Genomic DNA, 15,296 nt, shown 5'->3' with positions numbered 1-15,296 from the left:
TGATCACAGATGTTGCGCCCACTTAACTTAATATCAACTAGAGTAGAAATGCAACGTTTTGGAGTCTTCTGATTAATGTAAAATCACTTAGGTTTAAGGACAGACTACCAAGTCTGGACCATGGGGTCTGTGTGGTCTGATTTTCTATGTAAATCTATGTAAATCTCTGGCATATGACCACAGATGTTGCACCCACTAAACAAAACTTTCCAAACTTTTCCTTCCCCTTCCGTCTTTCTCCGGCATATGATCACAGATGTTGCGCCCACTAAACCAAACCTTCCAAACTTTTCCTTCCCCTTCTGTCTCTCCGGCATATGACCACAGATATTGCACCCACTAAACCAAACCTTCCAAACCTTTCCTTCCCCTTCTGTCTCTCCAGCATATGACCACAGATATTGCGCCCACTAAACCAAACTTTCCAAACCTTTCCTTCCCCTTCTGTCTCTCCAGCATATGACCACAGATATTGCGCCCACTAAACCAAACCTTCCAAACCTTTCCTTCCCCTTCTGTCTCTCCGGCATATGACCACAGATATTGCACCCACTAAACCAAACCTTCCAAACCTTTCCTTCCCCTTCTGTCTCCAGCATATGACCACAGATGTTGCGCCCACTAAACCAAACTTTCCAAACCTTTCCTTCCCCTTCTGTCTCTCCGGCATATGACCACAGATGTTGCGCCCACTAAACCAAACCTTCCAAACTTTTCCTTCCCCTTCTGTCTCTCCGGCATATGACCACAGATATTGTGCCCACTAAACCAAACTTTCCAAACCTTTCCTTCCCCTTCTGTCTCTCCGGCATATGACCACAGATGTTGCGCCCACTAAACCAAACCTTCCAAACCTTTCCTTCCCCTTCTGTCTCTCCGGCATATGACCACAGATGTTGCGCCCACTAAACCAAACTTTCCAAACTTTTCCTTCCCCTTCTGTCTCTCTCCGGCATATGACCACAGATATTGTGCCCACTAAACCAAACTTTCCAAACCTTTCCTTCCCCTTCTGTCTCTCCGGCATATGACCACAGATGTTGCGCCCACTAAACCAAACCTTCCAAACCTTTCCTTCCCCTTCTGTCTCCAGCATATGACCACAGATGTTGCGCCCACTAAACCAAACCTTCCAAACCTTTCCTTCCCCTTCTGTCTCTCCGGCATATGACCACAGATGTTGCACTGACTAAACCAAACCTTCCAAACCTTTCCTTCCCCTTCTGTCTCTCCGGCATATGACCACAGATGTTGCGCCCTCTAAACCAAACTTTCCTTTTTTCAACGTCTAATGCTGTTGACCACCATCATGATCATGACTCCACTGATGCATGACTGCTGTGTTCAGGTGTGTTCCGGGTGAGGTGTGAGGCCGGCACCTACATCAGCGCCTTGTGTGTGCACCTGGGCATTCTCCTGGGCGTGGGCGCGCAGATGCAGGAGCTGAGGAAGGTGGGCTCAGGTGGGTGGCTGCTGTGTTCCGTCAGTTTGTAAGTCTACAGGATCGAATAACGTCTGTAATGTCTTCTAGCAATGTGCAAAAAGCTTGAAAAGTATAATATCTTTACCCTAAACAATTTTCTCACTCCATTCCAACATCCACATGGCAGCTGATGATGTTTTGCCATACGTACAGTCGCGAAATGAAGTGATGTCGCCGTGTACGTTTGTTTTCGATCACGCAAGTATCGTTATATATTTTCAAGAGTACCATTATTTTCCTGTATCTTCATCATAACTTGACTAAATATATTTTACAAGGTAGAAAAAAAATAGAAAAGAAATATTCAATGATGTCTTACGAAGAGTTGTTGAAATATCTTGACACAAAGTGTTTTCGTTCACCAAGGAAAGAGTCAAATGAAGTCCAACTATCGACACATTACTCAAACAAAGTAAAATTATCTTTTCATGATCATTGTTGACAACACTAAATCTAACATATGCACAATATATAGGACATGCATAATTAGTCGATATCCTAAACTAGGATGGCGTAATTGATTTAATTTATACTCTCGTTTGATGATGACGTCATCGCCCGCGCACCATACCTATTATTCAGCCCTGACTCACTCTTTGCCTTTCGTGGTCAACATAACGATAACAAAAGCTTTCCGTGGACTTCTAATGCATGACAGTGATCAAGGGAAGATGCCCACAGCCTATAACTACCAAGGGATAGTGGGAAATGGAAAAATAAGAATAAATAGCTTCAGAATAGTCGTGTTTTGTAACTCCAAGCTCCTCACTCTTTGCTGCCGATCGCAAACATCATTGCCTTCCTTGGTCAATATAACAATGACAAAAGCTTCATGTAGACTTCTAATGCATGGAGGTGATCAGTGGAACAGCTTATAAGTGCCATAGAATAATCAAGGAAGGTGGGGAAATAAGAATATATGGCTTTGAAATGGAGGCGGTGGTCGTGGCTGCGGGCAGCGTTGCCAAACATTAGGCTATGGTCCAGTGTTCATGGAGGCGTCCGGAATTTTGATAGTTCAGATATGGCAACCCTACCTATGAAGGCATTCTTCATTCATCATCGTTACTGAGCAATGTTACTATATATTTCAGTGCCCATGCTTATGATAAGAAGCCATCATAGTGAATAAAAGGTGTTTAATGTGAAACCTTATTATTTGATCGTTTCTTAATCAATAAAACACAAAGTAATGCCAGTAACTGTCCATTCGCTTTGTGTCATACTGTGTGTGTGTATTAATAACTGCAGAAGACAGTTCCTGGAATGACCCAGAATATATATATATATATATATATATATATATATATATATATATATATATATATATATATATATATATATATATATATATATATATATATATTGCCTAAATCTAAACAACATATAACAACTGTTTTGCAGTGATAAGCACACGACGTGAGGTAAATCATTTCAAGGTTGTCTTCAGTAATGAAGACAACACATGACATTCGCAGTCGCATTTTTTAAAACAAATGTATAATTGTAATTCAGGTACTGCTATGTTATTTTACCGTGTATTACATCACACCGTAATATGGATTATCATTAAAAGGAAACAATATAACATAAACTATAAATACACATCACTTCCGTTACCTTCAAATGCTCCCGTACAAAACACTTTGAGAGCGGCGACATCACTTCATGTTGCGACTGTACTGTGCTTAACCCTCTCGCGCACGATGACACGTTTAGCATCATCAAAGGGTAAAAGGTCCTGGCACATGATGACGCAAAACGCATCATAAAAGTTAAAAAAAAATTGATTAAAAATTAAGTTATCAGTGAAAGTGCGTCAAATTTGGGAGCATCATTTGCTGGGATAAGTTTCTTAATGGTAACACATGGCAACCTTTCTAAGGAGCGTAGATGAGGAGCTTTGAGTGGTTTTTATTTGTTAGCCTACTCTGACGGGAGAGGAAAAAAATACTGTTTTCTTGGTGTAGCTCAGGAACTAATAGGCGTATGAGGATTTTGAGGATACCACAAGAATCCTCAATAAATTCCGCTTCAAAACATTTATTCGGCTAAAAAAGCTGGCCCACAAAATTTGGAGCTAGCGAGTGGGGAAGAGTTGGTTCTTAGGATTTATTGTCTACAATACTCTATACAGAGACTTGAAATAAGTTTGTATTCTTTATATATATATTTTCCTCTTATTTTATTTGTGTGTGTTCTAGTGCAAGTCTTTATGAAGCCATTGATACCAAATTTATTGGGGTACGATATATCTGTGAGGGCAAGATACGTCCGGGAATGTAGAGTATCGCGGTGGCAAAAAATGTCCGATCGGGGCTGCGGGTGAATGGAACAGAAACTTATCGGAAACTTATGGTGTGTGAGCGAGAGGGTTAAGAAACATGACCCCCGCTGCTACCACCACCACCGGGTTAACTAATGAGTCTCGTCTTGTCCAGGCAACCAAACTGATAATGACTCTGTGACGCTGCACGATGTCCTGGATGCCAAGTTTCTGTACGACCGCTGCCAAGACGAGTCATACTTACGGAGAGTCATCCAGCCCCTCGAGGCCCTGCTGGTGAGCCACAAGCGGATCATCATGAAGGTGAGCCTCAAAATGACTCCAATATAATGTCAATCTTTTCTTCTTCTTTTCATTTATTTTCCTTATCTCTTCATTTCGTTGAACCCATAAACTGCGGTACTATGATTTTTTATATTTTATTTTTATTTTTTTTTCCGTGTACGTCTATAGCGCTGGTAGGCTTACTTGAGGGGCCTGGATGGTGTTCAGCCCCAGCCCGTCATGGCGCAGGCAAGTGTTTATAGTGGCGCCATCTTCTCTTGGCTCAAGCTGCCCCCCGGAACTCCTCCTTGATTCACTTAGACGGTTTCCTCTAGAGTCCGGGTTGATGGGTGGTCTTCAGGACAGCATGTGGGTAGTTTTAAGCCACTCGGCGGTGACTGAAAAATCCCAGGTGGTAGCATGGGGATTCGAACCCGCGTTGTCCATCACGCAGTGAATGTGGGCCCAGCACGCTACCACTCAGCCACCTCCTACCCTACGAGTGCTCCGTCTGACATGCAGCTAAATTAGCGAATGATTGACTTTCCATAAATCATATATTCCACCGAGTGGCCTAAGACTACCCACATGCTGTCCTGAAGACCACCCATCAACCCGGACTCTAGAGGAAACCGTCCAAGTGAATCAAGAAGGAGTTCCGGGGGGCAGCATGAGCCAAGAGAAGATGGCGCCACTATAAACACTTGCCTGCGCCATGACGGGCTGGGGCCGAACACCATCCAGGCCCCTCAAGAGAGCCTACCGGTTCTATAGGCGTACACGTAAAAAAACAAAACAAAACAAAACAAAAAAAAAAATAATAATAATAATAATAATAATAATAATAATCTGAAGCAGAGGCAGGGAGTGGGATGGATGGAGGGAGGGAGGGGGGGACGACAGGGGCTTGGAGGACCATTAAGAAACATGATCCCCGCTGCTGCCACCACCGGGTTAAAAAAAAGTGCCGTGAAGTTGGTTATTCTCCTAATGTTTTCCCGTCGTTCCTCAGGACTCGGCAGTGAATGCAATCTGCTACGGGGCCAAGGTCATGCTGCCCGGCGTCCTCCGCTACGACGACAGCATAGAAATCGACGAGGAAATTGTCCTGATCACTACTAAGGGGGAAGCTATTTGTCTGGGTGAGTTCTTTGGGTTCTTTAAGACACCATCGCTTCTCACATCAACTATTTCTAAGGGTCAGGGAGAGGATCAGTCGGGTTTTCATGAGTGTTTTTAAGATTCATGGCACAGAAGAAGGGTCACACTACCACCAGGGTCATAAAACTACCCCTGGAAAGGCCTACAGCTCCTACAGAAGTCATGCCAAATATGTGAACATGGGCGACGAAATGTTTTAAAATACGAGCTTTTGTCCCGTCATGGATCTTAATAATAATAATAATGAAAATAATCTCATTATTGCCCGATTAAATAAAACAATAGTCTCTACCCTCTTGAATTATGCTGTAGGTGTTAGTGTTATAAGTCTTTCAAGGGAATCGAGACCGTCATTTTAGGGGGAGCTCCGTGGTGCAGTGGTTAGCACACTTGGCTCACAACCCAGAGAGCTCGGGTTCGATTCCTGGGCGGAGTGGAAAAATTTGGGCAGCTTATCCGATACTCTACGCCCCTGTCCACCCAGCAGTGTACCAGGTACTAATTGGGGGTTGTGTCCCGTCTCCTGGGGTCTGTTCCCTTCTCCTATAATTCCTTCCCCTCCTGTGTCTCTCCGGCATATGACCACGGATGTTGCGCCCACTAAACAAAACTTTCCAACTGTTCCCTTCTCCTATAATTCCTTCCCCTTCTGTCTCTCTCCGGCATATGACCACAGATGTTGCGCCCACTAAACCAAACTTTCTAACTGCTCCCTTCTCCTATAATACCTTCCCCTTCTGCCTCTCTCCGGCATATGACCACAGATTTTGCACCCACTAAACCAAACTTTCCAACTGTTCCCTTCTATAATTCCTTCCCCTTCTGTCTCTTCGGCATATGACCACAGATGTTGCGCCCACTAAACCAAACTTTCCAACTGTTCCCTTCTCCTGTAATTCCTTCCCCTTCTGTCTCTCTCCTGCAAATGACCACAGATGTTGCGCCCACTAAACCAAACTTTCCAACTGTTCCCTTCTATAATTCCTTCCCCTTCTGTCTCTCTCCGGCATATGACCACAGATGTTGCGCCCACTAAACCAAACTTTCCAACTGTTCCCTTCTCCTATAATTCCTTCCCCTTCTGTCTCTCTCTGGCATATGACCACAGATGTTGCGCCTGCTAGACAAAACTTTCCAACTTTCTCTGCAAGAATTGGAAAACCTCTTGAAAGAAGCATCCAATAAATTCTCGGACAGACAGATACGAAGAAGAATAAAACAAAACACAATAGATATAGAACCAGTCTGGATAACACGAGAGATAGAGATAAATAATTAAAAGCAGGACCTGTAGTAATAAACAAGTAGGAAAATCGCAAAATAATGAGGCGAAAGAAAGATACAACAACTTATACCAAACACAAAAAATGAAATTAATTATCATGATCGTGTCCTTGCAGGCATAGCGCTCATGACCTCAGCCACCATGTCCTCCTGTGACCACGGTGCCGTCGCCAGGGTCAAGCGTGCCATCATGGAGAGAGACACGTACCCTCACAGCTGGGGACTCGGGGCCAAGGTACGTCCTCCTTTCAGATGGAATTTTGGCCACTTGGCACTGATATTGGTTTTTGGGTCCTCCTACCTTTATTTTCTCACCTAGGTGAATAGTATTTTTACCCAATGTGTGTTAATAAGCATTGCTTCTATACCAGTAATATGGTAAAGAAAGCTGCTGTAGTGTTTGTGCCGTGCGTTATGATTGGCGATGACGAAAGACATTCAAAGTCACGTAATAACTTCAAAACTATGAATAGTTTGGCAATTTCCTTTTGATCACAGATAATATACACAATAAAGTACCTATGGTACTATTTTCGTACACCTGGCTCAAGTTACAACAAATTTATTACACCACAAAATGTTACCTTTTATTTCATCAAAAATTTGAGTTTTATAAATGTTATAAATTTATTTGAGGAAGTTAATGCGTGATCATAGTACGTTTACTAAAGACGAGGGTGGTGATCATTTTGGTACCTGAATTTCTAAAATTGGTCAATTACTGACAGTTATTCAACATTGTGTGTGCCAAAAAAAAGTTTTGAGAAAAACACATTTTTGTGTGAACATCTTCAGTACCCCATAACAACCACTCCAACATGCACCAGGCCCAAACATTTACTTATATAACTCTTGGGCCATTCCTGGAAGGTTGGCAGTGGTTGTTTAGGTGGTTCAGGCCATGTTTGCATCACATTTATGTCACCTGTATAGCCCCTACGGAGGGTGAGTTCTCCCTTGCCTGCTAGACCTCTAAAGAAACCAAGGCTCCTGGTCCCCTGTTATAATCACATTAGGTTATATAACATTTTTGATATATTATATATATCCAAAATGAAAATAACACATTCACTGGGTCTCAGTGGAGCCCAGCCCGCCTCATTGTTGCCAGGACAGTTTGTTTACCAGGCTGGTAATAGGGCCAGGTGTTGTCTTGCTTTTCTTCTTTGACTTCTTTACTGCTTTCCGTGGCATTATTTTCCTTTTATCCATCCTCTGTTTGGATAACACGCTCTGTGATGTCATGGATAGGCCAAGGTGTTGCAGAAATTTGTTAGCCTCATATCCAAAATTGTGCTCAATGATGGTGAGTTGAGACACAAATGTCACCCTCTTGAGGCCAGCAAACTTTGCCTTGCCTTGGTGGTGCCAGAGCTTGGAATGCAGTCCTTCATTTCTGTTCTGGGTCTCTCCCCGCAGGCACCTTTCAAGGAGGACAGGGCTTGATAAGTCATAGAAAACTTCACTCACTCTGTCCTCGTACGTTTTGTCCTGTCGAATGTAATTTTTCATGGTGTCGTGGGAAGGGAGTGGCTTGTTTTCTTCCTTTGCCTTCTTCAAGACACACCAGCTAGAATCACAGTGTATATGATCTCCATCACGGGAAATTGCATGCCAAAATCCTGACAAGATTTTCAGTTTCATGGTCAAAACATCAATGCAGTCCCTGATTGCTTTTCCGTAGTACCTTGTGAAAGCATCAATCTGCTTGTCAGTGAGTTGATGCCTGCCACCAAATAAACTTTTCCTGATCACTTTTCCTGTTTTAGTTATTTTCTCCTCCTTCAGTTCATCCTTCAGTTTTCGTAGTCGTGTACCCAGTCGCTTTTGTTCATGGTTGACACACTCCTCCTTCACAACACTGTGTCTAGCATACAGTCCACTGCCATTGTTCATGCTGCACACAGCCTTGAAGGAACTTGAGTCTCCATCACTGAGGAATGTTATATATCTATACCCTTTCCCCTCACCTCTTCCCCACATTCTCACTGCTCCTTCAGACTCCATAGCCCCTGATAATCCACTGAAGTTAGCTTGGCACTTTCCTGAATGGAGTGTTCTGTGCCATTCATCACAAGCAGCCTTTTCTTTCTTCTTCCTCATGATTGCACAGGCCCTACAAAAGTTACTGAGCACCTCAGAATCAAGCACCATTCCAGTGTCTATGTCCATGACAAAAGTAGCACCAATTAGACTTTGGTGACCTCTGGTGAGCCACGTACCATTAAAGCTAATATCAACACTCAGTTTTTCATCATCTCTTCCTTTCTCTCGCTGATGATGTGCTCTCAGAACACAATCCTTCGTCACAGTCTCTAAGGGGGATAAGGGATAAGGGGGTGTGTCCGCAGCGAAGGCATTTAAATGTCCAGCCATTTACATCCGCTGTACGCGGCGTTATGTGCCTGGCAACCAGTCACCCCGGTTGGGTGAAGAGTGACGACGCCATACACGAAGTTTGAAAATTTCGATAATTTTCACCCAAATTGCCGAAATTCCCCCTTCAGATGCGTTTTGGCTCAACTCACTCAACTGTATGAATTCATCGAGTACAGCAATCCCTCGTCTATTGTGGGGGTTAGGTTCCAGAACCCCCCGCAGTTGGCGGAAATCCGCAAGATAGTGACCTTATATTTATTTTATTACTTATATAATTTATATATATTTTATGTATATTGCTTATATAAGCACGCATCTCTGTGAATCTCACCCCAGTCCGTGTGAAAACAGTCAGCCAACCACTAGTTTCTCGAGAGATTCAAAGTCGGCTACATTTCACCGGAAACTCGTCGAAATTCTCGTCAGAAACTCAGTCACCAACATGTCGGTTACTCGTGTGGTCGGTAAGTTGTGGTCACAAGAAGAAGAGGAGCGTATCAGCTGTTCGTTTAGTAGCTCTCCACGTGTTTATTCCTACCGCAAAGAGTTCCATGAAACTACATAAGCTTGGAGTAATCATTTTGAGCAAGTTTAGGACTTTAGTCTTGTTCAAGTGTAGTCATTGCCTCATCCTGTCTGGGTCCTCACTGCCAAGTTCTCGTAGCATTTAACGGTAGCAAGCTGTAACACACTCTCCCTTTGTCTTCGAGCTAACCACTCACGAACCAAGAAATGATGCAGTCGTTGAGCCAATCAGCGCCCAGGATACAGAACACAGTGTTGGCCGCCTCCCATCCATCAGCCAATAGTGTGCCGTGTACGATCACACGTGGGCAAACTAGCTCAAGCGGAAGCGGCCGTAGCTGTGTTTTACATACGTGTGAGTCTGTCTACTCATCTGCTTTACGCTACTTATTTTATTCTTATTAATACTTTCGTAATTTTCTTATATTTACATTTTTTTAGGGTACAAAATGCTTCTTTTAATGCAAAATAAGTGAAATAATAAATATATTAAAATACCTCTGTACCGCAAAATCCCGCGATATAACGAAAAATCCGCGATACAAAACTGAATACTTACAATTTAAAAATCCACGATACGAACCTAAATATTTACAATTTAAAAATCCACGATACGAACCTAAAAATTTACAATTTAAAAATCCACGATACGAACCTAAAAATTTACAATTTAAAAATCCACGATACGAACCTAAAAATTTACAATTTAAAAATCCGCGATACGAAACTAAATATTTACAATTTAAAAATCCGCGATACGAAACTAAATATTTACAATTTAAAAATCCGCGATACGAAACTAAATATTTACAATTTAAAAATCCGCGATATGAAACTAAATATTTACAATTTAAAAATCCGCGATATGAAACTAAATATTTACAATTTAAAAATCCACGATATGAAACTAAATATTTACAATTTAAAAATCCGCGATACAGCGAGACCGTGATAAGTGAACCGCGATATGGTGAGGGATTACTATACACCAATATGACACTTTGGGTTAAAGTTAAATCGGATTAACCGTGTAGCAGCGACGGGCCAAATTTGTGGCTTTACCGTGTAGCAGCGACGGGCCAAATTTGTGGCTTTACCGTGTAGCAGCGATGGGCCAAATTTGTGGCTTTACTGTGTAGCAGCGACGGGCCAAATTTGTGGCTTTACCGTGTAGCAGCAACAGGCCAAATTTGTGGCTTGACCGTGTAGCAGCGATGGGCCAAATTTGTGGCTTTACCGTGTAGCAGCAACAGGCCAAATTTGTGGCTTGACCGTGTAGCAGCGATGGGCCAAATTTGTGGCTTTACCGTGTAGCAGCGACAGGCCAAATTTGTGGCTTTACCGTGTAGCAGCGACGGGCCAAATTTGTGGCTTTACCGTGTAGCAGCGACAGGCCAAATTTGTGGCTTTACCGTGTAGCAGCGACGGGCCAAATTTGTGGCTTTACCATGTAGCAGCGACGGCCAAATTTCTGGCTTTACCGTGTAGCAGCGACGGCCAAATTTGTGGCTTTACCGTGTAGCAGCGACGGGCCAAATTTGTGGCTTTACCATTTAGCAGTGATGGGCCAAATTATATTTTACCGTAGCAGCGACGGGCCAAATTTGTGGCTTTACCGTGTAGCAGCGACGGGCCAAATTTGTGGCTTTACCGTGTAGCAGCGACAGGCCAAATTTGTGGCTTTACTGTGTAGCAGCGACGGGCCAAATTTGTGACTTTACTGTGTAGCAGCGACAGGCCAAATTTGTGGCTTTACCGTGTAGCAGCGACGGCCCAAATTTGTGGCTTTACCGTGTAGCAGCGACGGGCCAAATTTGTGGCTTTACCGTGTAGCAGCGACGGGCCAAATTTGTGGCTTGATCAGTAACAGCGACGGGCCAAATTTGTGGCTTTACCGTGTAGCAGCGATGGGCCAAATTTGTGGCTTGATCAGTAACAGCGACGGGCCAAATTTGTGGCTTTACCGTGTAGCAGCGACGGGCCAAATTTGTGGCTTGATCAGTAACAGCGACGGGCCAAATTTGTGGCTTTACCGTGTAGCAGCGACGGGCCAAATTTGTGGCTTGATCAGTAACAGCGACGGGCCAAATTTGTGGCTTTACCGTGTAGCAGCGATGGGCCAAATTTGTGGCTTTACCGTGTAGCAGCAACAGGCCAAATTTGTGCCATGATACAAACCCCCCAAAATAGATGATACATAATCTGATCACAAATGCTTTGATATATATTATAAAATGGTTTGTGTGAGGGATGATTTTTTCTTATTTTTCTCGCTTGGAGGGACCATTAAGAAACATGATCCCCGCTGCTACCACCACCACCAGGTTAAAGATGGAATGTTGAGAGTATTATGTTGTTATAGGCTTGAGTTGTAGGCTAAATGGGGCTCAACTGTATATTATAAAATGGTTTGTGTGAGGGATGATTTTTTCTCATTTTTCTTGCTGAGAGGGACCATTCAGAAACATGATCCCTGCTGCTACTGGGTTAAGGACAGCTGCAAATATAATGACACCAGCAAAATACCTCAAAGTTCTTACGTTTGCATCTCCTCTGCAGGCCATTGAGAAGAAGAAGATCATGGGCGGGCTCCTTGATAAATACGGAGAGCCCATCGACAAGACGCCCGCCGATAGCCTCGACAACTGTCCCATGGAGGCGAGCCCTGAGACACCCCAGCGGAGGAAGGTGAGTCTTGGCGTAATGTCTGTGTTGTTATTTAGCTCACAAGACTAAGGGGCGTATTAACAGACATATTGCCCCCTAAGAACACATAATTGAAGAGGCTTTCGTAGGAGTTGTGAGCATTTCCAGGGTTAGTTTTATGACCCTGGTGGTAGTCTGACCCTTCTTTTCTACCATGAACCTAAAGAAACATACATTTGACAAGGCTTTCGTAGGAGTTGTGGGCATTTCCAGGGGTAGTTTTATGACCCTGGTGGTAGTCTGACCCTTCCTCTGTACCATGAGCCTAAAAAAAGACTTATTAGAACCTGATTGATCCCCCCTTTGACCTTTGTAAGTAGCTGATGTGAGCAGCGGAAGTGTCTTGTAATACCAGCTTAACCCTATGTGAGTATCGATGTTGTATACACTCAACCCTCGATTTGCCGGACTAAAAGGGGGGAAGGCTTGTCCGGGAATGGCAAATGTCCGGCAATGGAAAATGTCCGGGGGTCTACCCCCTTGCCGGACTTTACCCTATATATGTCCGGGAAACACAACCCTCCCCCGGACTACACCTCGCATAGCTGTCCTATACTGTCCTGTAATATAATATATTACCTTCTACAACATGCACATATACATGCATCCCAGCCTGAGTGTTTCTTGGTAAGGCCCGCCACATCATACCAGTTTCATCAACATTATATATTTGTGACATGGATAAATCTTCATCATTAATAAATTTCATCAACTCATCACGGAAAGGTTCAATCATTTCAGCATCGGCACTTTCAGCCTCACCTGTCACAGCCGGATTGCGGATGCCATGGCGCCTGCGGAAGCGCCAGAGCCACCCATCACTGGCCTTGAACTCAATACCCATGTGGGCAGCAAGCTTAGCAGCACTAGCGGCCAACTCCACTCCCCTCACTTCCACCCCACATGCACGCTCCTGGGTATACCACTTGTACACTGCCAAATCAAGTTCAACACATTTCGGGTCTTTCATATGCTTTCTAGTTGCATCACCCTTTCCCGACACAGCAAATTTAACTGCATAATTTTCTAACTTTCCTCTAGCTTTTTTTATGTCCGAAACTGTCTGTTTTTTCACCCCATACAGCTCGCAGACTTGGGCAACACTCATTCCTCCATCTATTTTACGTAAAAGTTCCAGTTTTTGCGACACAGAAAGGTGCACAGGTTTAGCTGTACGCTTGGTTACTTTCTTTGGTGGGTTTTTGGGTGGCATCGTTGTGAAGAAGAGGTGTATCCACGACAAGCACGTAAGCACAACACTCGTGTGACGCGGCAGACTTGTGTACAGTCCAGTACTAGACGTGTATGTCCGCCCGCGCTGCCATCTAGTGCCCGATTTGCGAACTTTGTCTGGCGCGGTAGTTTGAAATCGACTTGTCCCGGACTTTTTTTTTTTTTTTTTTTTTTTACCCCACGGACTCTTGTCCGGCAAATCCGAAATCCGGCAAAGGAGGTCCGGCAAATCGAGGGTTGAGTGTATTTACAACGCGCCACTTCCTTTAAATGCGTATTTGCGCCTGCGCGCGGGCATTTAAACTGCGTCGGCACCCCACATCTCGCCTGCCGCCTCAGTTTGGTGCCTGCTGTCAAGCTGTGAGGGTCTCTGTGCTACTTCGCCCTCCCTTCATGGTGTATGAGCCACTTGCGTTGCATTTCAGCAACATCATTATACAAGCTGTGACTGTTATGTAAGTACATTTAAATGCGTATTGTTTTGATAATAAAATTCATAACAATAACATTTGTTGGAATAACTTAGTGAAATTTTTATGTGGGGTTCGTAAGTGATTGTGCTGACGTATGCCATTTACAGAATTGAGGTATGTACCTTATTTTTTTTTTTAAGATTTTTTTTTCTAAGACATGCTTTTTGCTTTGTTTTACAGAAATCATGTCGAAGCCAAGTTTGACCGACGAGGAGATAAATGAGTTGTTGGAGTGGGATGACTCGGACGGAAGTGAGTACGGGGAGGATGGGACCGACAACTGGGAGGTTGACGAGGGGGTGGATGAGGTTTACGTGGATGTGGAGGGAGATGAAGATGACCCTACCCCAAGGCCCTCTGAAAAGGGGACCTCGAGGAGTACCTCCCCTCCCCCACCTCCATCAAGCCCTGCAGCCACCCCAGAGGCTTCCCCTTCATCTACAGACATGGTAACACTTTGCACCACACAAGCAGGCCCGGATTTGGGGGGGGGCACAAGGGGCCAGTGCCCAGGGCCCCGCGCTTTTAGGGGCCCCGCGCTGAAGCGTTTTTTTATTTTATTTTTTATTTTTTTTAAGGTTCTATACCGAGGAGGGGCGCAATCGATGGGGTTGTTACCACAACATGATATCCCCCCAATATTTCTGTACTTTAAGTACCCCTTTCTAATTTTCTATTGATTTAATCTATATGTGGTTTCGCCGTCCGTCATGGACGAGGTAGTTTGCTCGCTAACTATTCTCCTTGGAGCAGGCAACATTTCCACGCCAAACATACGTAGTGGTGCCGCTACTTCGCAGCAAATTAATATACCTGTGTTACGTGTATCTCGTTGTTGTATAGGGTTTTTATTCTTAAGGAATCTAATTAAGTGCCGTCAAACCCGTCATTCGTAACTGTGAAGTTAATCAAGTAAAATAAGCATCTGTATTAGTATTAGCGAAGCGTGGATACATGAGAGTCTCATGTATCCACCTGTAGAATCAAGATCAAGATCAAGCCGTATGTAAACACAAGCACGCAGCCTGCCGTTGCAGCGGAAGCAAGCTTCCTGGTGCTGCTGCTTGGTGTTGTGGTGGTGGTGAGTGTGTTGCTGTGGTGGTGCTGGTGTGTGGTGTTGTGGTGGTGGTGAGTGTGTTGTTGTGGTGGTGCTGGTGTGTGGTGTTGTGGTGGTGGTGAGTGTGTTGTTGTGGTGGTGCTGGTGTGTGGTGTTGTGGTGGTGGTGAGTGTGTTGTTGTGGTGGTGGTGAGTGTGTTGTTGTGGTGGTGGGTGGTGAGTGTTATTGTTTGGTGGTGGTGAGTGTGGTGTTGTGGTGGTGGTGAGTGTGTTGTTGTGGTGGTGGTGAGTGTGGTGTTGTGGTGGTGGTGAGTGAGTTGTTGTGGTGGTGGTGGTGTGTGTTGTTGTGGTGGTGGTGAGTGTGTTGTTGTGGTGGTGGTGAGTGTGTTGTTGTGGTGGTGGTGAGTGTGTTGTTGTGGTGGTGGTGAGTGTGTTGTTGTGGTGG

General features: G+C 44.2%; 1 protein-coding gene across 1 annotated transcript in view; it reads left to right on the top strand.

The window, feature by feature from the left end:
• Positions 1-15,296, top strand: part of LOC127003884 (H/ACA ribonucleoprotein complex subunit 4-like) — a 54,243-nt gene that overhangs the window by 23,991 nt on the left and 14,956 nt on the right. The window contains exons 5-9 of the mRNA XM_050870991.1: positions 1,349-1,462; positions 3,925-4,073; positions 5,047-5,176; positions 6,596-6,714; positions 11,943-12,071. Of these exons, the coding sequence (XP_050726948.1) occupies positions 1,349-1,462; positions 3,925-4,073; positions 5,047-5,176; positions 6,596-6,714; positions 11,943-12,071 (641 nt within the window). The remainder of the gene's footprint in view (positions 1-1,348; positions 1,463-3,924; positions 4,074-5,046; positions 5,177-6,595; positions 6,715-11,942; positions 12,072-15,296) is intronic.

This window comes from Eriocheir sinensis, chromosome 26, assembly GCF_024679095.1.
Source record: "Eriocheir sinensis breed Jianghai 21 chromosome 26, ASM2467909v1, whole genome shotgun sequence".
In the NCBI taxonomy this organism is placed as follows: Eukaryota; Metazoa; Arthropoda; class Malacostraca; order Decapoda; family Varunidae; genus Eriocheir; species Eriocheir sinensis.
This window is presented reverse-complemented; position numbering and strand designations above follow the sequence as displayed.